Source organism: Phoenix dactylifera, chromosome 1 (genome assembly GCF_051530095.1).
Source record: "Phoenix dactylifera cultivar Ajwa chromosome 1, Ajwa_hap1_PhDact_Kaust_v1.1, whole genome shotgun sequence".
Classification (NCBI taxonomy): domain Eukaryota; kingdom Viridiplantae; phylum Streptophyta; class Magnoliopsida; order Arecales; family Arecaceae; genus Phoenix; species Phoenix dactylifera.
Window position 1 is genome coordinate 72,406,479 of NC_143190.1, and position 23,719 is coordinate 72,430,197.

The window sequence follows — 23,719 nt, forward strand, 5'->3', positions numbered from 1 at the left end:
GCGAGAAATAATAAAATAAATAATAGATTCTATGTTTATTTTCCTTAAAAGAGAAGTTACATTGGTATTATTTGTTTTCTGATTCTGAAAATATCATCTTTTGACGGAATACCCTTATTTATATTATCTTAATATTATACTAATAATATTATATGATTACTATTGATTATATTAATATCTATTATATTTTTATTATATTAATATATTTAATATAACAATATATTTATTAATAAATATTAATTATTAAAAAAATATTTATTAATTATCGATAAATCTAACGTAGGATTTATTAATAACTAATGTGTTTATTTATACACCAAAATAAACTAAAATTTATTTATAATAAGAAATGTATTTTCTAATATATACAATTAATTTAAAAATATTTATTAACTCATATAAATATATTTTAATATTTAAAATAGTTAATACCGATAATGTTTACGTAAGTGTGCCATAAATGCCAACTAATAAACCCAAAAAAATTATTACTTAAACTGTTTATTCAAAAATATTGTTGAAAATCCAGTAATATTTCGTATAAGATTATCAGAAACGAAACATAGTAATATTTCTGAGTAATTTTTCTACCAATCAAATATGAAAATTTGATTTTTTTTCCATAAATATTTTTTCAATAAATAATTCTCAAAAATTGTCAATATCCTAACCAAACGGGCCATTAAAAGGTATTCAAAATTTTGTATTTTCCTAGGTAAGTGTTTCCGGGCAACATTTAGATAAGAAAACAATTTACTTATGTTCTTTTATGTATAGAAAAATAGCTTTAGAATATGTTACTCATATTCTTTTGCATCACTATTTTTCGAATAAATTGCCAATATATATCCATAATTTCCATAATGCCCTTTAGTATATAAATATTATTATGTATAATAATTATATTATATGAAAACAATCATATATGATATTATGATAATAATAAAATATAATATAGTGTATGATAACAATAATTTATTATAATAATAACATATTATTATATGATAGCAATGTTGCATTGCATTACATTATACTATTATATATTTTTATCTATAGTAATTATATTATATTATGTTATATATATTCTAAAATATAAAAATGCATAATATTATGTACTATATTATATATGTGTTATGTTATATTATTATAAGGTTAGGGGTGGTTTAGGAATGAAATAAAAAGATTATTTTTTGTTCTAGTTGGTAGGGAAATGATTTAAAACGAATTTTCCTCCTATTTCATTGATAAATACAACCAATAGAAAAATTTGAGTAAGTTGGTCGATAAAAGAATTGATGTCATACAGAAGAGATCATAGAAATTCACAGGAGCTGTGTGATACACGATGAGGCTGTGGTTTAAATTTTAATCACAGTCTCCTCTCAAAACATGGCAATGGAGATTGGCTGGGCTTTAAAGCTTCTTTTTTTTCCCTTCTAAATTAGGTATAACTAGATGTAATTAGGATGACCAATGTTGTGGTTCAAATCTGGCCTGAGGGTGACCACATCAGAGGAGTCCAAGATGCTGCCGGTCATTTGGAGGATGAAGACAGGGGCCACCTCCTGCGCGACGGTGACGACGGACCTGCACAAGGCCTCACCGGTGTTTCCGGTGAGGGCCCTCCGACGATCAAGTTAGAGTGGGATAAATTTGGTTCAACCAAAAGTCCCTTAGAAGTTACCTGACCGGGCTATTTATAGTTCCGATGGAGAAGCCCAAGTGGCAGAGGCATTGTCCGCCCTCATCATGAGAGGGGGGATGACTCTGAGTCGAATGGCGCGCAGCTAAGGCTACCGGTGGCGTGTGATGCTGTCTACTCTTGAGAACGGCAAGGTGTTGACAGTCGTAGCAGAATATGGTCGGAGTAGTCACGGTGTTGTACTTTGACTATCGAGGGCGAAGCGTGGCGTGGTGGCGTTGCAATGTACGACCACGTAGGAAGGCGTGAGCGTACACATGGGTGCAGCTGTTGGCGAGTTCGAACCCATTGAGAGGTTATATCATGTATTTGGCGAGGTCGGCTAGACGGGTGCCGAGGATAGCATGACTTCCCGGATTTCGACGTGTGTTCGATGGAGTACCCCGAGTTCGAGGGTCGGAGCGTACTACTGAAACGATCGCCATGAGCTCGGTCGAGTCGAGTCAGCGGATATTGGAGGTCGATGGAGCTTCTGGTGGAGTCCGAGGCCGGGATAATTCGGAGCCTGAGGATTCAATCGGTCGGCGTTGGCGTTTATTGGGCCAAAATTGGGCAGCCTTTTGTTGTGAGCTGGATGATCCATTTCGCCTCCATCAACCATTATGTAGACAAATTGCAGACATTATAGAGCCCGGTTGTTGGATCATAGCCCATCGGATACTAGCATAACACATGGCAAGGCAAAAGGAGAAACAAAATGAAGTCGTCATGCATGAAATTTCATTTTTTTGCTTATGGGACTAAAATAACACTTGTTGTTCAATTAGGGCTTACTCTTAGTTTGGTTGATTGGCATCTATTTAAAAGTTGTCATAATTCCTTTTTCCAATAATCCAATTAACTCTTGTTATATAACATAAAACATATAGCATAATCAGTCCATCCCAATTTTTAAAAATCAAATATTACGTATCTATATAGAGAAAAATGTGGGTAAGATTGAAAGCACAACAATTATACCATTAGCTCGAAAGCCCTCTCTCTCCCGTCTCTCTCTCTCCCTCTCTCCCTCTCCTCTCACTCCCTCATTCTCTCTCCACCTTACTTTTCCTCTTTCTCTCTCCATTTTTTTTCTCTCTCTCTCTCCTTTTTTTTTTTTTTTTTTCTTTTCCATTTCATCGTATTGCTCAAATCGAGGGCAGAAACATGATGTTCAGTTTTTGGTACATTTCAAGTTGGATGGTTCGAAATAGTACAATATTTCATGCTCCTGTCTTTTTTTGACTTAACCAAATATACACTTCCATAATGGTTCCACGACATTTTAATGTTCTCCCCCATCAAACCTAAGTCCAAGAGTATTTCTTCTTGTGAGATAAAAGAAACAGGTTGCTAAATTCTAATTTAATTTACAAGCACAGCCAAGTGCAACTATGTCCTGATTTAAATCTTTAAGCAGGCTGGTCGAGGGGGGTTCTATATACACCCCCCCTATTGCTAAGGACACCCCCCAAAAACAAAAAAAAAAAAAACCCAAACTAACCTTTAGTGTAATTACCATATTGCCCTTGAAATTTTATCAGTACACCCCCCCTTCCTCCTCCTCCGTTTCGTTTTGAAAAGAAAAAAAAAAAAACACCCCTCAAACCCCCCTTAAACCCCTCGATCCATTTACATCGTTTAGGCGATCTTTGAAGGAGATTTAAGCCCCATTCGAAGCATGGACAAGCAACTAGTGATTTGGGACGAAGAATCGGCCGCAAAGGTACGTGTTCCACCTTGTTTCGAATTTTTTTTTTTTCACGGTTCGTGCTCCGATCGGCACTGGATCGCCGAACAAAAGGCTTCTGTTCGGCTGAACAGTGCCGAACAGAAGCCTTCTGTTCGGCAACCCTCAACCGAACAGAAGCCTTCTGTTCGGCTGCACAGTGCCGAACAGAAGGCTTCTGTCCGGCACTGTGCAGCCGAACAGAAGGGTTCTGTCCCAATTGCAGCGGGTCGGCCCCATGGGGCCGAACCGAAGGAAAGAACCAGTGCCGAACGATTTGGGGAGGCGGGGGGGAGCTACCTCGAGGTGGTCGTGGAGGCGCCGGCGAGGTGCTCGTTGCTCGGGAGATGGCCGGGGAGGTGGTTCCGGGAGAAGCCGGCGAGGTGGTCGGAGATCGGGAGAATGCCGGCGACGAGAGGGAGAAGGGGGAACGGGGGGGTTTTGGGCGTTGGCGAGGTGCTTTGGGCGGAACAGTTCAAAGGGAGACGGAGGGGGTTTGGCCGCCGGCGAGGTGCTTGAGGCGAGGTTTTTTGGGTGGAAGGGAGAAGCCGGCGGGTGTTTTGGAGGGGAAGAGCGGGGTGGGGGGGGGTTTGGGGGGTGTAGAGAGCAATTTAGGTGAGGGGGTGGGGAGGGTGGGGGGTAATTTAGGAATTTTTAATTTTTTAGGGGTGTCCTTAGCAAATGGGGGGGTGTAGAGAGTATTTAATTTTTTTTTAATTTTTGGGGGTGTCCTGAGCAATAGGGGGGTGTATATAGAACCACCCGCTGGTCGAGCCCAATGACATCACCACTCTTCACAAACAAAAACCCTTGAAAAAGCCCAATATCAACGCTTTTACCAGTACGGAGAACATTCAAAGCACGTGCCGTGGATCTTTCTGGAATGCCCCGCTCTGTCCAGATACGTCGGAAATAATACTCACAAATCAACACACCCACCAGATACAAACCTAAAAGCTAAATAATTATTATTTGTTCCCATTATCCCCACATCACAAATCCACTAAGAAGTTACACCAAGGCTAATCTGCCACACGTTTGATGAAATTCTCTCTGTGGCCCACCACAAGGTTTCCGAGTATCAGCACATCTTAAGCGCAAGATATCGGACGAACGGCCAGAAATGGAATGAATGACTTTAACGACGTGGGTTACTCAGGTTTCTCTTGCACTCCGGTACTCCTAGAGGATTCTAGAAAACGCCACCCCTTGACGATTTAATTACCGCTTCGGCTTCGATCCCTCCCACCAACCGCGAGAGCGGCACGTAGCTTTGATCGACGTTCTGCGATTCTCGACCGGTACGTCGCAAAAACCTTCTTTTCTCTTCCCCTCATTTTGCGAGATCTTATAGTCCTAAACCCCAATTCCAAGCGCGACTAGTATCGATCTTGGCGGTCGAAAACCCTGCACTCTTGCTTGTTTTTTCCTTGGTTTTTCTTCGAATTTGCACTCCTAATGGAATCCTATAAGGAATTTATTTTACCAGCTATTCCTAGATCACGCGTTTGGGGAAAAAATCGATCTTTTAACGGTATATTAATGTTGTCTTATATTGATTTTCTTATATCCATCCTGATTTGATCTCAACTTTTTTTCTTTACCTTTTTGTTAAAAAAAAATTAAGATCTTCTCGTTGGTCTGTCGGATATAAATTAATTTATTCAAGGGGAGATAAAGAAGGAAGATGAGCGTTGTCGGCTTTGATTTTGGCAACGAGAGCTGCATTGTTGCTGTTGCCCGGCAGCGGGGCATCGATGTCGTCCTCAATGACGAATCCAAGCGTGAAACCCCTGCCGTCGTGTGCTTCGGCGAGAAGCAGCGGTTTATCGGAACCGCTGGAGCCGCCTCCTCTACGATGAACCCCAAGAATTCCGTCTCTCAAGTGAAGCGCCTCATCGGCCGTAAGTTTTCCGACCCCGACCTCCAGCGAGACGTCCAAAGCCTCCCTTTTTCAGTGACGGAAGGGCCCGATGGGTACCCGCTGATCCACGCAAGTTATCTTGGAGAGAAGGGAACCTTTACGCCGACCCAGATCCTAGGAATGATTCTCTCTAATCTGAAAGGGATAGCTGAGAAGAATCTCAATAATGCAGTCGCGGATTGTTGTATCGGAATCCCGGCCTACTTCACCGATCTCCAGAGAAGGGCTGTTATGGATGCGGCCGCCATAGCCGGGCTGCATCCTCTCCGTTTGTTCCATGAGACCACAGCAACAGCTCTGGCTTACGGTATCTACAAGACGGACTTGCCCGAGAATGATCAGATGAATGTGGCCTTTGTTGACGTGGGCCATGCGAGCATGCAGGTGTGCATTGCCGGGTTCAAGAAGGGGCAGCTGAAGGTTTTGGCTCATGCATATGATCGGTCACTTGGAGGGAGGGATTTTGATGAGGTCCTATTCAGATACTTTGCAGCAAAGTTCAAGGAGGAGTACCAGATCGATGTGTACCAGAATGCACGTGCCTGCATCCGACTCCGGGCAGCATGTGAGAAGCTGAAGAAGGTCCTGAGTGCGAACCCTGTGGCACCTCTGAATATCGAGTGCTTGATGGATGAGAAGGATGTCAAGGGGTTCATTAAAAGGGAAGAGTTTGAGCAGATCAGTGTTCCGATATTGGAGCGTGTGAAGGGGCCATTGGAGAAGGCACTGGCAGAAGCCAATCTGAGCGTGGAGAATATTCACTCTATTGAGGTTGTAGGGTCAGGTTCTCGTGTTCCAGCGATAATTAGGATACTGACAGAGTTCTTTGGCAAGGAGCCTAGGCGCACCATGAACGCGAGCGAATGTGTCGCCCGTGGTTGTGCTCTTCAATGTGCGATTCTTAGCCCGACATTCAGAGTTCGAGAGTTCCAGGTAATACTTCTCCTCAATGCTTCATCTCAGTCAGTTTTATCATCTTTTCGTTTTGTTTACAGTTGGAACTGCTGCGTTGCTGTTATGTATGACATTTTTAAGTTGTTTAGCTTATTTGGATGGCTATATCTCTTGAAAATGCAAACAATGTATTATATGGTTGTCTTGAACTATTTTCTATCTCAATCCATGAGTCCGCCAGATCTATCATGACTTCTTGAGCTATGATTTTTGAAGGTCCACGAGAGTTTCCCCTTTCCGATTGCTTTTTCCTGGAAGGGCTCTGCTCCTGAGACACAGAATGGGACAACAGAAAATCTGCAGAGTTCAATTGTATTTCCCAAAGGAAATGCAATTCCTAGTGTCAAAGCTTTGACATTCTACAGATCTAGTACATTTTCAGTTGATGTTCATTATGCCGATGTTGGTGATTTGCAAGTGCCAGCAAAGATAAGCACATACACAGTAAGTATAGTATTGCTTGTGTTATTATGGAAATCAGTCTATTATTCATTTAAAACTTGAAATTCGGTCTTTAACTTACCTTTTCTTTGAATCCATGTAATCATGGATTCTTTTGGATAGATTGGTCCTTTCCAGTTGACCACGGGTGAAAGGGCTAAGTTGAAAGTGAAGGTTCGCCTGAATCTCCATGGGATCATTTCTGTTGAATCAGCAACTGTAAGTTTGGACGTTGCTGTTGGTTATACACAGGGTTGTTTGGTGCATATTTACTTTATGACATTGTCTGACTAAATTTTTGTCGTGTCTCTAGATGTTAGAAGATGAAGAAGTTGAAGTTCCAGTATCAGCTACAAAGGAGCCACCAAAGGAATCTACGAAGATGGATACAGATGAAGCAACAAATAACTCTGTGACTGAAAATGATGTAAACATGCAGGATGCTAAAAGTACAACAGAGGTATCTGATGCTGGAGTTCAAAATGGCGAACCAGTGTCTGAAGAAAAGCTTGTGCAGATGGAAACAGATGCTAAGGTCTGCAACTTGTCAATCGTAGATAGTGGTTCTTCTTCTGTCTTGATATTCATCATGCACTACAGAAATTCTTTATTATGCTCTAATCAATTGAATCCATGTTTTTGTGTGTTTGTTTGTTCTTTTGTTTCTGGAAGCTCATAAAGTACACTCTCATATTATGCCTAGTCAAGTTTCCTGAGAACAATTTGTGCATTTCTGCACGTCATATATATCAATAGGCTAGTTATAAAGGTCTCTAACTAGAAAGTTAGTTTTATTGCATGGTTCACTGTCTTGGTGCCGAATCCCATGCTGCTACCATACTGGTACAACGTCGGTACGCCAGTTATGGAAGTGGGTTGGGTACCGGTACAATATGGTATACCTAATATGGGGCGAACCTCGTGCTATTGTTTTACGAGTGGTTATATATCTTATCTATCTGTGTGGAAATAGGATCAACTTCTGCCCCTCCATCATTTCTTGTTATCTTACATTCTTTATCATGTTTTATTTCGATCTTGGACCTCCAAGCATAACATCTTATTTGGTTTTTCACTTTATCTTATTTTATTTTAGTTATTATTACCTCTTGCATGTCATCGATCAGATTAGGACCATCATTTGCAGTTACTTTGTGCATACTTGATTTTTAAGAATATTATCTTGTTGCATAATCTTACTTTTTTTTTTCACACTATTCTATAGTATCCTTGTGTTTTGAAAAGTGGAAGGACAGGCCTTGCTGATTTCTGAAGATTCACATATATTTCTCTGGTCCCTCTCTTCTTTTTTTTGGGTGGAGAAAATGGTTTTTGGGGGTTTTATTTCATTTGCCAGCTGTGGTCATAAAGGGAGATGCTAGGTTATTTCTTCCGGCAAAACTTAATTTGCCTTGTTATCTTTTATTTGCATGATAAGCTAGTTGTTGATACCTACAGTTCTCAGCTTAAATCTGAACACTGCCCATCTGATGGGGTTATCAGTGGACTAATTGTTTAATAATATCTAGACATGCTTAGCCTTTTTTATGGTAGTGCCTAGAAAGCTAGAAGTTAATTTATATAGAGGTTGTTCCAAGGAGGGAGGTTGATAGGATTTCAAAATGGGTGACATTGAACTGGAAATGCTCTTGAAAGAAGGGATGTAGGAGGGAAAGTTATACAAAGGGGATTGAAATGGACGGATGTGGTAAAGAGAACCATGTTCAAAGACATTGATTGTAGACTTCAGCATCTTACTCTTCCCTTTTCTGCAGTGCCAGGACTGGAGAACTAAGCTTGAGGATAGGTAATTCGGAGGAAGTATTGTTGTCTAGTGCATTTAGGATTTTGAGATAGATGATCAGAGCTCTAATTAATGATTTGGCATGTAATGGAAGCTGCTGTGTTGAGAGTTTTTTTTATATATAATGATAATTGTTGTTTTAGGACGCTAACACTCTCTTGATTGCTCTGCACCTGTACATGGAATATGGGGAGTTCAGACCAGTCAAATTTTTGTTTCTTTGTCTTTTTTTTTCTTCCTTCTTTGTGTGTGTGTGGGGGGGTGGGTGGGTGGGGTTGGTTGGAGCAAACCAATCTAGTTGTTAATATTTGAAACTGGCTTATTACATTTTTGCAAATGAAACCACTGAGAAGTAGATGTCTAGTTGACAGTTCTTACAATTGTATTAACACAGCAACACAGATTTTTGGCAAGTTTGTCTTGAGGAATCATTTGACTATCTGAAGTAGTTCCACGCTATATATTCTCTAAAAAGAAAATCAGTTTTGATGAAAATAGCCAGCAGCCTTTTTTTTTTTCTGTTAATGAAGGCTTTCTGGCTACACCAAATGCAAGGCTGTTCATATTTTCTTAGCTTATTGCCTCGTCAGGGGAATGGCAATGTACTTGCATATCTTCTTATGTTATCTCTGTTCCTTTCTCTTTTGAGTGGACACTTGGAATGGTAGGATAGAGCTATTGTCATTCTGCACCAGAGAAGTGAGAAATAGTTGACTATCATCACCATTCCGACCTTTTTAAAGTTCTTTTATGAGATAGTATAGTGCTTCTGTTTGAAACTTTACATGATGAGCAAGAGAAATTAGGTCATCATCTGGCTATGGTAAGCTATCAAATACAACGATAGCTTGTCAAATGGGTAAAACAATTCTGAAATGCAATGCTGAATAAATAATGCTGATTACTTATTATTTGATGTGGTCTACTATTTAAAGACATGAAGACAAACTTCTGTTCTCAAATGTGAAGACTGATTATAATGAGATTGTCATGATAAAACTTAAGGCTGATTGTTATCAGGATTGTATTTCTATCATTAAGGCTGATGTCAATAAGTAATGTATCATCCAGCAGATAAGGCTACCAATTTGAATTCTTCTACACATTCATCATGTAACATAATATATGTCGAGGAAGCAGGATAGGCAGGTTGATGTCTGTTAAAAAAATATATATATGGGGGGTTTTTTATGTTCTTTAGCATGTTGTTTATTTACAAAAAGGAAGCTAACTTGAATATTTTTTTTAAATGTTAATATTTGTGGTCCTTAAGGCATTGATGTTGCTTGGTACTAGGCGTGCCCCAATTTAATTTTGACATGGTTCTGAGATTCCTGGCTGAAGTTGGTTTGGTTTTTTTATTTTTCTCTCTCAGATGTAGCATGCTGCTCTCATATGCTTCTGCAGTATTTTTAATCTTGTAATTATCTGTATAAGTACTCCTAATTTTATGATACAAGACATGCTAAACTTGAAAGCAGATTAGATGTTGTAAGTTTTGATGTTACAGTGATAAAAGTATAAATAATTGTAATTCATTTTTGTTCGCCTATGTACATGGTTATATAAAACCTGTTCAGTCAGTTTTTTTGAAAATTTATCTATTACTCACTCTGCAGGTTGAGCCTTCAAAGAAGAAGGTAAAGAAAACTGATGTTCCAGTTGCAGAATTGATCTATGGGGGGTTGGCTGCTGCTGAACTTCAGAAAGCAGTTGAAAAAGAGTTAGAGATGGCTCTACAAGACAGGGTGATGGAAGAAACTAAGGACAAGAAGAATGCTGTGGAAACTTATGTTTATGATATGAGAAACAAGGTTAGAAAAATGGTCCTTAAAAATTTTGCATTTTGAACCGTACCATTTTAACCCATTTGATCTGATATCATTAATATGCTCTACATTTAGCTTCACGACAAGTATCAAGATTTTGTAACTGAGTCAGAGAGAGAACAGTTCACTGCTAAGCTTCAGGAGGTCGAGGATTGGCTCTATGAAGATGGTGAGGATGAAACAAAGGGTGTTTATGTTGCAAAGCTTGAGGAGCTCAAACAGGTACTTATTTTGCATGAGTGTTTTGTATTCTGTCTTGGATCTGAAATGCCAGACATGTTGATGATCTTCATTATTGTAGCAAGGTGACCCTATTGAGGAGCGTTACAAGGAGAGCACAGAAAGAGGGCCAGCAGTTGATCAACTTGTCTATTGCATCAATAGTTTCAGGGAGGCAGCCCTGTCCAGAGATCCTAAATTTGATCACATTGACATTGCAGAGAAGCAGAAGGTATGATGTCATATCTTAACTGGGTTCCATAGTGTCAAGCGAATTTAGATCTGTCGCTTAAACCCTTTATAGAGATTGACTATCACCATGAATAATCTAATAAAAGGGTTGGAAGTAGCAAAATTGTAGTAGTGAGGCACAAAACTTGAGCAGGGGAATATGTTTTCAGTGTATACTTGCATACTGAAATGCTTAATTTAAATGGTGCTGTTGGAGAGTACATAAAAGTTATACAGTGAATTGCTGAAAAGTGATACTTAAAGACAGGCATATATTATATTGTTACATAAATGATAAAGCAGATTTAGGCTGATAATCTTCCATTTTGTAGGTTATCAATGAATGTGGTGAAGTAGAAGCATGGTTGATGGATAAAAAGCAGCAGCAGGATGCTTTGCCCAAACATGCCACTCCAGTTCTCCGTGCAGCTGATGTGAAGAGGAAGGCTGAGGCACTTGGCAGGTATGAATTTAATCAATTTTTAATGCACATATAAATGACTTACAATAATGGCGGTCTTCTATTTTCTTACCTTGTATCTTTTATCAATTTACCATCCGTTAACCCTACATGGAGGCTAAATTCGGAATTCTTGGAGATGCCATAACAATGGCCATGTAGTTGGTTTGCTACAAAATGCAACCATGATTGTGGAGAATGATCGAATGTTTATTCAAATCTTTGTTGATAATGACTTCCCAGATGACAGTCCGTATTATCACCTCCTGAATGTTGGAAGCATCGAACAACAAATAGAGGCAGTAAGCATTATCATAAACAAAAAAGAAGAGGAAAAAATGAAATCAGATATATCCCCCTTGACTTGATGTACTTTTCTTTCTTGATCTAATAAAATCTCCCTCCTACTGTGGAGGTTATTGGAGAAAAAAAGGCAAACAAGGAAAACAAAAAAAAATGGAAATCAGAGGTTATAGGATTATGCTATCATAAGTTTGCCGCATATTGCTTGTGGTCTGGAACAAAGCCAGTAACAGAAGATTTGCTTGTGCAGGTTTTGCAGGCCTGTCATGACGAAACCAAGGCCGGCCCCAGTTAAGCCACAGAAACCACCCCCAGCTGAGACACCAGCGCCCCAACCGCAACCTCATGGGGGTGATGGAACCGGTGAGCATGTGGCAGATGGTGGAGTTCCAGGACCGGAGGCTGCTCCCGAACCAATGCAAACCGACAAGTCAGAGAGTGTCCCAGCTTCTGTAGCACAAGAAGTTTAAGATAACGGTCTTCATATTTCCAGACCATTATTGCTTCACCTGTATCATGATTGTCATATTCAGTGCAATAGGCTAAATGAGGGCAGAGGGATGCCCTGTGGGTGATACAAATTTTAAATATCCATCACTGTCAGACCAAGTGGCATTCGTTAGTTGTACCACTGTAACTTTTAATCAGAAGGATGCCTTGGCAATATGCATTGATCATTTAATCAGAGTTGGGTCATTTGAATCGAGCTTTGCTTCTTTGATCCACTGTAACTTTTTACAAGGCTTATGCTTATTTATCATTTCATGGGAGTTGTGTAATCTGAATCGAGCTTTGCTTGTTTGTTCCACTGGAACATTTCAAACCAACAAGGAGGTTTGGTTAACTCAAACAGTAGAAGTCTTCTTTTAAAAAAATTGCCTATGAGTAAGGATACATCACAGATATTTCATTCTCACAGATATGTCTTGACTGTCATCCCGCTAGTTCATTTAAGATTTTTTAGATCCTTATGATTTTCAATTTTTTCTGTTGCTTTTAGATTTTTAGAAATTTTGTTCTATGTGTATCAATATGATCGTAATGAAAAAAATGTATAGCACTTGTTACTGCTGGGTTTTTAGATGGTTGTTTCATTTAGTCATTCATATAGAAACCATAGCCATCTAGCCTCTTCCCAACCATTTCAGATTTGACTATATGGATCCTCACTAACTACAATGCATATATCTCAACATAAAAAAGGATGTTGTTTGCATGTGTGCATAGATGCCTGTCTATACATGCACAAGTGGGTCTACAGGACTTGTCTTCTTTTCAATTTGTTGTAATTTATTATTGCCGAATTAGTGGATAAAAATTTGATAAGATCAAGTTTTACTGTTAATACTGGCCGATCCTTTAGAGTTTGCTAGAAAAACTACTGTTAATGCTGGTATTTTGATATTTAGAGGACTCTGGCACTACTTGGGGGAGAATAACACTCAATTAATTTTAAAGATTAACTGTTTATGTATTTTTTTATTTGGAAAATTATAGGCAAGTGTTAGTGAAAGGAGGAGTCCTTTATTTGTTTAGCTGATTGGCCATTTCATGGGTGCCTTATAAAGACAATGATTGGCCATTTCATGCGTGCCTTATAAAGACAATGATTGGCCATTTCATGGGTGCCTTATAAAGACAATGATTGGTTATGTATAACCATATTAGAGACCAGCTATTAAGATGATTTTGAGAGACTTTCTTCTAACAATTTCCTTTAGTCCTTTGACTAGTACCAGTATTAACTAGTCCAAAAATTAATTATGAGTTGATATGAGTGAAGTCCTATTCTTTAAAAGGCTCCATGAGAATTCAAATTTCATAAATTAATTGTGATTGTTCTGTAAGATAAATAGATTTCTTTTTGGCTTTCAATTGTTAAGGTTGGCCACCTGATCCTTGAGTAGCAAGGAAGAAACCCTTATATATTGAAGGAAAATGTCTTGTTAGTTGATTAATCTTTCCTTCAAGATCAATGCAAAAAGAATAATAATAAAAAAATCAGCTTGCTATTTTCCAGATTTATTTTCTTATTATTTCTTTTTTCTTTTCTCCTTGGTTCTTTGTTTATTGTCTTTTACACTGCTTCAGTTGGCATTAGAAAGAGTTTGGTGATCGTGGAACCTAGTGAAATATTGTAATGTTTCCCACTGTGGTGAAAGAACAAATGACCATGCAGTTATAGAATAGGAATTTGATTGTCCTTATCAATCTTGTGGATAAATTATGAAAGGTGATCATGGGTTTGAATGTTCTGATTGGGATGTGTTTTTTTTTTTTTTATTTTTTTTTACCTATTAGTTTTCCTCTTTACTAGTTTGAGTGGTATCAGTATAATTTAGGCGATGTATTGATTTCATCATTTATTCTTGGGAAGAAGGAGGTGTGTTTTTATAGGTGTATTTTGAAATTCTTTTATAAGTAGGAATTTGTCTTAGATTTCAAGTATATGTTATTTTTTAACGTTTTAAGGATTATGTTTTGGAAAGTTATTGTTGAGTTTGTGGGAGAAAGGGGCCTTTTCTTTTGTATTTTGTACTGCTAAAGCTACAAAAATATTTATCCTCTATAATGCAATAAAATCAAGAAGCTTGTTTCCACTTTCTTTCAGTGTCTTTCATGGTGTGGTGGTGTGAAAACTTGAACCCTAGGTCCTTTATTTGTGTTTTAGCAACATTTTGCTTCAAGGTCATACTAACCTGAACATGTTGGTCCAGGTTATCAAGGCTGGTCTTTGCTGTATTCAACTCTTTATGAACTCTTCCTCACAAGAAGAAGCAATGTAACATCTGGAGCATGCCAAGGTATGATTTGCTGCTCTGGAGGTTTAAATTACCATACCAGCTAATGAGTTTATTTACTGCTTAAGCTAAGCAATTATGAAACTATCCGTTCTTCTGTTGATTCTGGATTGGTGAACTTCAAGTTTACTTTCTCCCTTTTCTTTTACCTTGATTTGCATCTGGCAATAGCTTTGAAAAAAAAAATTATGTGAGATATTTCTAGCTCGGCAATATAATGGCTTATTTCATAAAGACACCTTTTTTATTGAGAAAGTAAATGATGCCTTATAAAATTTTCAGGACCTATGGTTTGCACACCCCCCTCTTTTCCTGCTCTCCATCTGTCTAGCATAAGCTCCTCGTCCTAGATAACCAAAACTACTTCTAATCAAAACTCACTTTTCGCTCTCCCTTTTATGTCGTATCTATTCGTTAAGATAAGGACAAAAGTAAGGTTGGATTGCAACGCAGATAAATGGTCTTCTATCAGTTGGCTTTAAACTCTAAACAACATTCTTATCTCCTAGCTTGCAATTGGACATGCTTGTATACTAGCATATATCAAAAGCATGTTTGACAGTAATAATGTCTTGAAGGCTTCAAGAAATATTTCTCCCGAGCATAGCTTGATGCATATCTTTACAGTTCTCTCTTGAAACTTTATGCTTGTTTATGATGTTGTTTCTCTCTCAATACGAAAGTCCTGGCCTGCGTGGTCTGTGGTCATCTAAAGAGTGCTTTCCAGATAGCATCCCGAAGTGGAAGTGCGGTTGATGTTTAATATGTGGCCCATCAGGTTGGTGTTCACCTGATCTTTTTACTTATGCTACAAAAATTCGTATCATAATCTTGTTCCTTTGTTTTCTACAGTTTCACCTGTTGTAACTTGACATTTATCTGACTTCTGTGCTGCTATATTATTGAGCAATTAAGTTGAGAAGCAAATGTTACAATTCAACAGTATTTCTGTATTACTTGGAACTTAGAAATGCATTCGATCCAAGAAAGGAAAAAACTGAAAGAAAATGAATATCGTTCTATGTATGTGGACTGAGATATGGGCTCTGCTATCTGCCATATGAGATATGGGCTCTGTTATCATAAAACTTACATGGAGAGGATAACATTTTCTTTGTCAAAATACTTCTAGTTTATTTTAGAATTTGCAAAATTCCCTGTTCTTCTTCAAAAATACTATATGCCTCTAAGCCTTCTGTATGTTATGATTACTTTGCTGCTATCAGATAAATGAATCGGACTCAATACTAATTGCTTGAGATGGATGGGACTCGAACTTTTTCCTGGCTGACTTCTCATGCAAGATAAAGCTAAATAGTCGCTCTCATTCATCATATAGTGTTACTTAGAAGTGCGTCAGTGTTTTGCATGGCAAATCCCATATTCTTGCAGTTTTACATGATATTACTGCCTCCATTCTTCAAAAGTATTCTGGCATACCTTACTTAAGATGATGATTGTGACTGTGACTAAGTTGTGCATCCTCATACCCACCTTAATTTTTGTGCTTTCTGCTAATCAGATAAACATTGGACTCAGTGTTAATTGCTTGAGACATATGGGACCCAAACTTTTCCTTGGCTGACATCTCATGCAAGATAAAGCTAAATAGTCAATCTGAATTCATCATATAGTGTTTCTTGGAAGTGTTCTATAGCATGTCCTATTGGTTAGTGTTTTGCATGGCAAATGCCATATCTCTTAGTTTTACATGATATTACTGCCCTCCACTCTTCAGAAGTATTCTAGCGTATCTTTATTAAGATGATAATTGTGACTAAGTTTTTCATCCCTTATACCCAACTTAATTCTTACGCTTTCCACTAATCTCGCAGGCTTTGCGTGCAAATGCACTACCTGTCCTCGACATGTGCAAGCAATGGTTAACTTAGTATATGTAATTTAGTAACTTTTAAAGATACAAGGGATGAAAGAATAACATGTTGCAGGAAAATTTTTATATGTATATTTTTATTGTAAAATGATGGTGCTTGCCAAGATTGGCCGAACCGGTACCGAGACCTGTACCGGTCGGCGTTCGGTAGAGGTCGGTATTGGTTCGAACCTAGTCGAACCAGATGGAATCAGGTTCTGGGCCCCTAGGGGCCGGAACGAATCGACTCCGTTGGAGAGCAGATCGGCTCGGTTCGGGCTGAACCGGCTGGTCCGGCTTGGTTCAGCTTTCCTTGGTGCTTGCAATAAAATGGTTCTTCCTTTCTTTATGTGAGAATATTGTCTTGTTTCTCAGTTCCAGTTTCTCTACAGATTTTCTATTCCTTGCATGGCTGATCAGTTGTATGGCTTATTGTCGAAACAGGTTATCATATTTTCAGTGGACAGTAGACATCCAAAGCTTGCCACCAAAACTTACCGGACTTGGAACTGAATAAATGCCACATCAACAAGCAGGCATTGGCAGCCTTAACTCAGCTGATGGATCAACTACCTGGTTTAGGCAACTTATATTGATACAGGAGTATTTTCTCATCGAGTAATCTTGGGAGTTGGCTACTTGGTATAACAATTCCTTAGAGACTGGTGCTATACTTGCCAGATCAGATCTCTCTCCAATCCCCTATGATCCACATATCCATCTCCATATCCTGCATACCTCAAGAGCCTCCTTCCATCTCGATCTTATTGATCAGCTTATTCATATGGTTGTCATCTGTCAAGCTGCACAGTCCCAGTTAATTGATATTTGTTATAAATATCTCAATTAAGTGATAACACGGGAACTGTGAAGCTGAAGATCTCTTGTTCAGCTATTTAAACTGATTGGTTACAACCATGTTTTGATCGACATGTGGAAGGACTGCTGGTCAATTAAAGTCTAGAAAAGGTCTATTTTATTCATATGCACACAGATCTCAGCAACGTTTTAGCTAGAAACATGTCAAAAAGCAAGAGGTGATATGCTTGCAGGAACTGCTAGTTATCCACTCCTCCAGTTGGCAGCTTGACAGCCGACCTTATCCAAGCCACTAGACCGATAAGTTCGGGTAGATGGCCAGGCCATGATTTGTGAAGGGCTGGGCACTTGCAGAGTTGCAGCTGTTATATTTTCACTGCTAGCGGTAAGAGGAGCGGGGCTCGCTCTTCAGTTCTCTAGATCTACTTTGCTTAGTTCTCAAAATAAATCTGCTTTGGGTTGTGACTACTTAGGCAGGTTGGCCACCTCTTTGCAAGGCAATAGACAGCTTACAGCAACCTCATTCTACATATCTGCCTCACGTACTCTGCAAATCTGCCCTGAGTTATTAAGAAATTTCTACACCTTTGTTGCATGGCAAGTTTTTATGGGATATAAAACTATTCGGACGAGATGCCTTTTGTTTGCTCCACGATCCAAGTTGATTTCTTACAGATTCCAGAAGTACAGGTCCTCTGCAATCCAAGATGCATGAGATTCTTACGGCTGGTTGGATATGTGATGGATTTAAACAGAAAATGTTTGGGGTGCTTGACAGTGCACACGAAAAATTTTGAGACCACGTAAAGCTGGCTTGCCGCTCTGTATTCAGAATGCCTGGTTGAATGCTCTGGAGACTGGATTTAGGCCAGTGGCATGTCGTCACATGACAACTTTTCAGAGGACCTGTTTGAATATCTGTAACAACTGGGGTACAAATGAATCCCGGATACAGAAAATAATTCCTTCTCCACTATTTTTGGACACAAACTCTCCTTCCTCATCCCTTGCGCTGGTATCTCCTCTTGCAGCAGCTCAAATAATCATTTTTTTTTTAAAAAAAATCTCGTGACCCTTTCATTCTATTTTCTGATTTGCAGCTCTATGAAAGTGGTCCAATTCTACTTGTACTTGAGTTTTATGGTCGATATGTGTTAAAATATTTGCAGAAGAAAGGGAAAAACAAACAAAAAAATTTAGTACATTTGATATAAGTTGCTATGTGATTTATAAAATCATTTCAACAAGATCATGCTAACAAGAAAAAATAATACCGATCGGCACAGAAATATGCTAACAGAAGAGAATAATACCGAGTAATACTAGATCACGCTAACAAAGAGATATAGATTATTATGTGATCTATAAAATTACGCTATCATCTTTTTTCAAACTTAATATGATATTATAGATGCAACTTGAGTTTGAAAATTAGATCACGAAGGTGCCTAACAACGATAGTCGATATGATAGATTGATGTGTATTAAATAAATATTCCGATCCTCACTCACGTGATCTGTATTTAAGTTATGCCGACGTCATCACGTGAAGGGTTGCGGGTATGTGTGGCACAAGTCGTCATATGGACGCTTGGAACCCGACATGTTCGGTGCACAAGTCGACGGAGGCCCCATGCTCACCCGACTACTCCTTCTCGCTTTGACCGGACATGATGCCCCCCCAACCCACCATGATTCCAACCGTTTTGCGCGGCGCCGCTAACCGTTTTCTCAAACAATATTTCTCCCCTCTCGCCGGAATGGTAATGCAAATGGAAATGCTTCAGCGGCCACGATGGCCAGGGGAAGAGATGGCGACGACGCCTATGAAGCAGCGGGAGGGGGTGAAGCCGGCGGCCGCCATCGGCGTCGGGACCCGCGGCTCAAGGAGCTGGGCATCTCGTGCATGCTCAACATGGAGGTGGGCGCCGTCCTCGCCGTGATCCGGCGCCCCCCGGATCCCATCTCCGGCTTCCTCCCAGGCGGCGCAGACGAGGGAGCCAACCCCCAGCTCCTCCAATCCCTCAAGTCCCTCCGCTCCCTCATCTTCCACCCTCGGCACAGCGAATGGCGCTCCACCGAGCCCTCCGTCTACCTCTCCCCCTTCCTGGACGTCATCCAGAGCGACGAGATCCCCGCCGCCGCCACCGGCGTCGCCCTCTCCGCCGTCCTCAAGATCCTCCGCCTCAACGTCTACGAGGAGCGCACCCCCGGCGCCCGCGAGGCCATCCACTCCGTCGTGTTCGCCGTCACCAATTGCCGGCTGGAGCGCACCGAGCAGGCTGCCGAGGATGCCGTCCTCATGCGCATCCTCCAGGTGCTGGTAGCCATCGTGCAGTCTCGCGTCTCCGTCCTCCTCACCGACCACGCCGTCTGCACCATCGTCAACACCTACTTCCAGGTGGTCCAGCAGTCGGTCCACCGAGGGGACCTCCTTCAGAGGAGCGCCCGCCATGCCATGCATGAGCTCATCCAGGCCATCTTCTCCCGCCTCCTGGAGATCAAGGTGCCCGAGACCACCGAGAAGATGCTGGAGTACTCGCGAAGGGAGAATTCGGAGCGGGAGATGAAGAGCATGGAGGGGACGCTGAAGGAGGCGATGGAGCTGCTTGTCGAGGTGTTCCAGCGGTTTATGGTGCCTTTGTCGCGGAGCCCGGGCATCCGGACCTTCGGGCTTGTGCTGGGGAGGATGGACACCTGCATGAAAGTCGTCGTATGGACGCTTGGAACCCGACATGTTCGGTGCACAAGTCGACGGAGGCCCCATGTTTACCCGACTACTCCTTCTCGCTTTGACCGGACATGATGCCCCCCAACCCACCATGATTCCAACCATTTTGCGCGGCGCCGCTAACCGTTTTCTCAAACAATATTTCTCCCCTCTCGCCGGAATGGAAATGCAAATGGAAATGCTTCAGCGGCCACGATGGCCAGGGCAAGCGATGGCGACGACGCCTATGAAGCAGCGGGAGGGGGCGAAGCCGGCGGCCGCCACCGGCGTCGGGACCCGCGGCTTAAGAGCTGGGCATCTCGTGCATGCTCAACACGGAGGTGGGCGCCATCCTCGCCGTGATCCGGCGCCCCCCGGATCCCATCTCCGGCTTCCTCCCCGGCGGCGCAGACGAGGGAGCCAACCCCCAGCTCCTCCAATCCCTCAAGTCCCTCCGCTCCCTCATCTTCCACCCTCAGCACAGCGAATGGCGCTCCACCGAGCCCTCCATCTACCTCTCCCCCTTCCTGGACGTCATCCAGAGCGACGAGATCCCCGCCGCCGCCACCGGCGTCGCCCTCTCCGCCGTCCTCAAGATCCTCCGCCTCAATGTCTTCGAGGAACGCACCCCCGGCGCCCGCGAGGCCATCCACTCCGTCGTGTTCGCCATCACCAATTGCCGGCTGGAGCGCACCGAGCAGGCTGCCGAGGACGCCGTCCTCATACGCATCCTCCAGGTGCTGGTAGCCATCGTGCGGTCTCGCATCTCCGTCCTCCTCACCGACCACGCCGTCTGCACCATCGTCAACACCTGCTTCCAGGTGGTCCAGCAGTCGGTCCACCGAGGGGACCTCCTCCAGAGGAGAACCCGCCATGCCATGCATGAGCTCATCCAGGCCATCTTCTCCCGCCTCCCGGAGATCAAGGTGCCCGAGACCGCCGAGAAGATGCTGGAGTACTCGCGAAGTGTTGCCCAGATAGACAACCCAAGAGGGGGGGGGGGGGTGAATTGGGTTTTTAATATAATTTGGCTAATTATGCCAACCCCCACGGAAACTAGCCGTTACTCTGCTTTTTCTGGCCGTTCTGCACACTCTGCGCAGCCTGACAATATGACCGTTGGTGGGTTGGAGTCGACTCGCGCGATCAGGAGTCGACTCGGCTGTAGCAGGAGTCGACTCACGCTTTTCCGGAGTCGACTCGGCAACTGTTCCAAATTTGAATTAAAGTTGCCGTCTTGACTGGGAGTCGACTCGTCTTGACCTGGAGTCGACTCGCCAACTTCTGGAGTTGACCTGGCAATTTTTGGAGTCGGCTCATCCACTGAAGTCCGTGGATCCAAATTTGAATTTTGTCCACTCGAGTCGACTCGACTGTCCTGGGAGTCGACTCGAATCTCAGAGCCCGAACTCTCGATTCTCTGTCGTTTGGCTCATCCAGTCTTGGAGTCGACTCGAACCTCCTTGGAGTCGACTCGGCTCTCAGTTTCCGAAAGTTGGTCTTCTGCCTTTTGACGTGAAGCTTGTCTTGGAGTCGACTCGAGCTGTCTGTGAGTCGACTCGAATCTCAGAGGCAGTAACATGGTCTTCTGTCTGTTGATGGTCGCTCAGTCTCGGAGTCGACTCGTGTACTGCGGGAGTCGACTCGAATCTCAGAGTCCGAAAATTGTTCTCTGACTTTTTCCTTGTGTTCCTCTGAGAGTCGACTCTTACCTTCTTTGGAGTCGACCTGCCAACCATCGGAGTCGACTCGCGTTCCACTGGAGTCGACTCGAATCTCAGAACCGAAAACTGCTCTCTGACTTTTCTGCCTGTGACTGCTTGGAGTCGACTCTTACTTCCCTGGAGTCGACTCGGTGAACATTGGAGTCGACTCGCGCACTTCAGGAGTCGACTCGTTGACAGGTTCTGAGATGAAGCTTTCTGTTCTTCTTTCTGTTCTCAGTCGGAGTCGACTCGTACTAATCTGGAGTCGACTCGAGTCTCAGACTTTGGTTCAGCAGACTTCTTAACTTAACCAATATACTATGAACCAAGTCTAGAGACACTTGGACAGGTTTTTCACTGAAACACTCAATTGAATTCATTAGTAATCACAAGATATACTCAAATGCTTTGAGCTCATCAAAATCAAATGGGGTTTTAATCAATCACTCCACAATCTCTCCCTTTTTGATGATGACAAAACTTTGAGTATATGTAAAATGACTTGCTCATAAAACAATGAAGTAAAATCCATAAATGAATTCAAATGTCTGATAATTTAATTTATCCAAGTTTGAAAGGAGTGAAACATTAAATTTCGGAGTTAAAGCTCCCCCTTTCATTTGGAATTATATAAGCCTTCATATTATGCAATCAATTGTTTGGCTTATATGTCATTAATGATTTAGCTTGATTAAAATTCAGATTCTCCCCCTCAACATATGCATTCAACTATGTTTTGATTCTCTGAATTTCCTTTTAATGCTTTGAAGTTTTTGAACTGAATTTTATCTTTTTAGAGGGAAAATCTGTCAATTTGTTCTTGAGTAGGATTCAGCTAATCTCCGAATATCCCTTGAATAGATTCTGGAGATTACTCCATTAGGAGCCCCAAAAGAGAGATAATGAGCCTCGAGGTACCGAATCCACTTAGAACAAATTTGTGTGTGTTTTTAAGAGTTTATCGTTATATTTATTTTCATTGATTTCTTTTACATATTTTTTTAATATTTCTCCCCTTTTACATATTTTACCATATTTTATACATATTTCTCCCCCTTTTTGTCATCATACCAAAAAGGAGGTAATCACACACAATCAATGGCACAATCAACAAATGGCACATCAAATGGCACATAATTGAAGATAAAATGTCTACTCATTGTATTGATATGAATGTGAATACATTTGAGAATACAATAAGTAAAGCAAAACAAGACAAAACACAAAAACATCTATGGCCTCCTCGAGGATGAGGCTCCCCCTCTCGAGGATGCATCTCCTCCTCTGGAGGATGTGGCTCCTTCTCTCGAGGATGTGGCTACTCCTCTCAATCGGTTCTGCTCCATGAGGAGGGTGACTGCATCTGTCACATGGCCAAGCTGTGCGATGATAGACGTGGTGGCTCTGCTATGTGTAGTGGAGAGCTCTGTCACCGACGCCTGAAGCCCAGTCACCGATGTTTGAAGTGCGTCCAGCTTGTCGATGAGTACATTCGACAAGCGCTCGGCCCCCTCGGTGGTGGTGTGCATGTCACGACCTATCTCCTCTCGCATCTGTCGAGTGGAGCTCGTGACCTCACTCATGCTGTGGAACTGGGCCTGGACCAAACTCCGGATATTGTAGATCTCTTTCCGTACATGAGCCGTCATGTCAGTCACGGCTGTCAAGGAAGGGACCAACTGAGAAGATACGGGTGCAGGAGTGGGAGCAGGCACCGCACCTCGGAGCTCCCGAAGCAGCTCGTCCCTCAGATCTCGGACGATCTCCTGCCGCAGCTCCCGGAGCTGCTCTGGATCAATCCGAACCTCCATAGATGGTGTAGCTGAGGAGGAAGGTCCGGCAAAGGTGGTAGGAGCAGGAGGAGTGGATGGGAGGTCTGGATGGTCTGGAAGGTTTGGGTAGTCTGAATCTGGCTCAGGACTGGATGATGGTCTGGTGGTCTGAGTAGTGAGAGTAGACTTCCTAACCCAGATCCCTTCTCTCTTCCGAAATCCCATCCTGTGCATAGTCCCCGTACACAAGCGATCAGTCCATCGCAAGGCACGAGAGGGTTCCCTCTCAGGAATGGAAATCTCGTACTGCCTAAAAAGAAGAGTGAATAACATCCCGTATGGGAGTGAGAGCCTAGGTCTATCTAGGGGCTCACACATATACCTATAAATGAGCTTTGGGAAGTTGATCGGGGTGTCCTGAAGGATATAAGACATAATAGCTAAGTTCCTCTCATTCACAAAA

At 41.8% G+C, this 23,719-nt stretch overlaps 1 protein-coding gene across 2 annotated transcripts; it reads left to right on the forward strand.

Moving 5' to 3' along the window:
• The first annotated feature begins 4,517 nt into the window (after nucleotides 1-4,517).
• On the forward strand, nucleotides 4,518-12,281 carry LOC103695705 (heat shock 70 kDa protein 14-like). Of its 2 annotated transcripts, none has more exons than XM_008777095.5 (10): nucleotides 4,518-4,711; nucleotides 5,038-6,267; nucleotides 6,505-6,732; nucleotides 6,853-6,948; nucleotides 7,043-7,264; nucleotides 10,153-10,347; nucleotides 10,438-10,584; nucleotides 10,664-10,813; nucleotides 11,145-11,275; nucleotides 11,826-12,281. In XM_008777095.5, the coding sequence occupies exons 2-10, from the start codon at nucleotides 5,098-5,100 to the stop codon at nucleotides 12,043-12,045; spliced, it is 2,559 nt and encodes an 852-aa protein (XP_008775317.4). In that variant the 5' UTR covers nucleotides 4,518-4,711; nucleotides 5,038-5,097; the 3' UTR covers nucleotides 12,046-12,281. The 2 variants fall into 2 exon arrangements, with proteins under 2 accessions (XP_008775317.4, XP_038973749.3); XM_039117821.3 differs by having other exon boundaries at nucleotides 4,658-4,944.
• The last annotated feature ends 11,438 nt before the right edge of the window (nucleotides 12,282-23,719 follow it).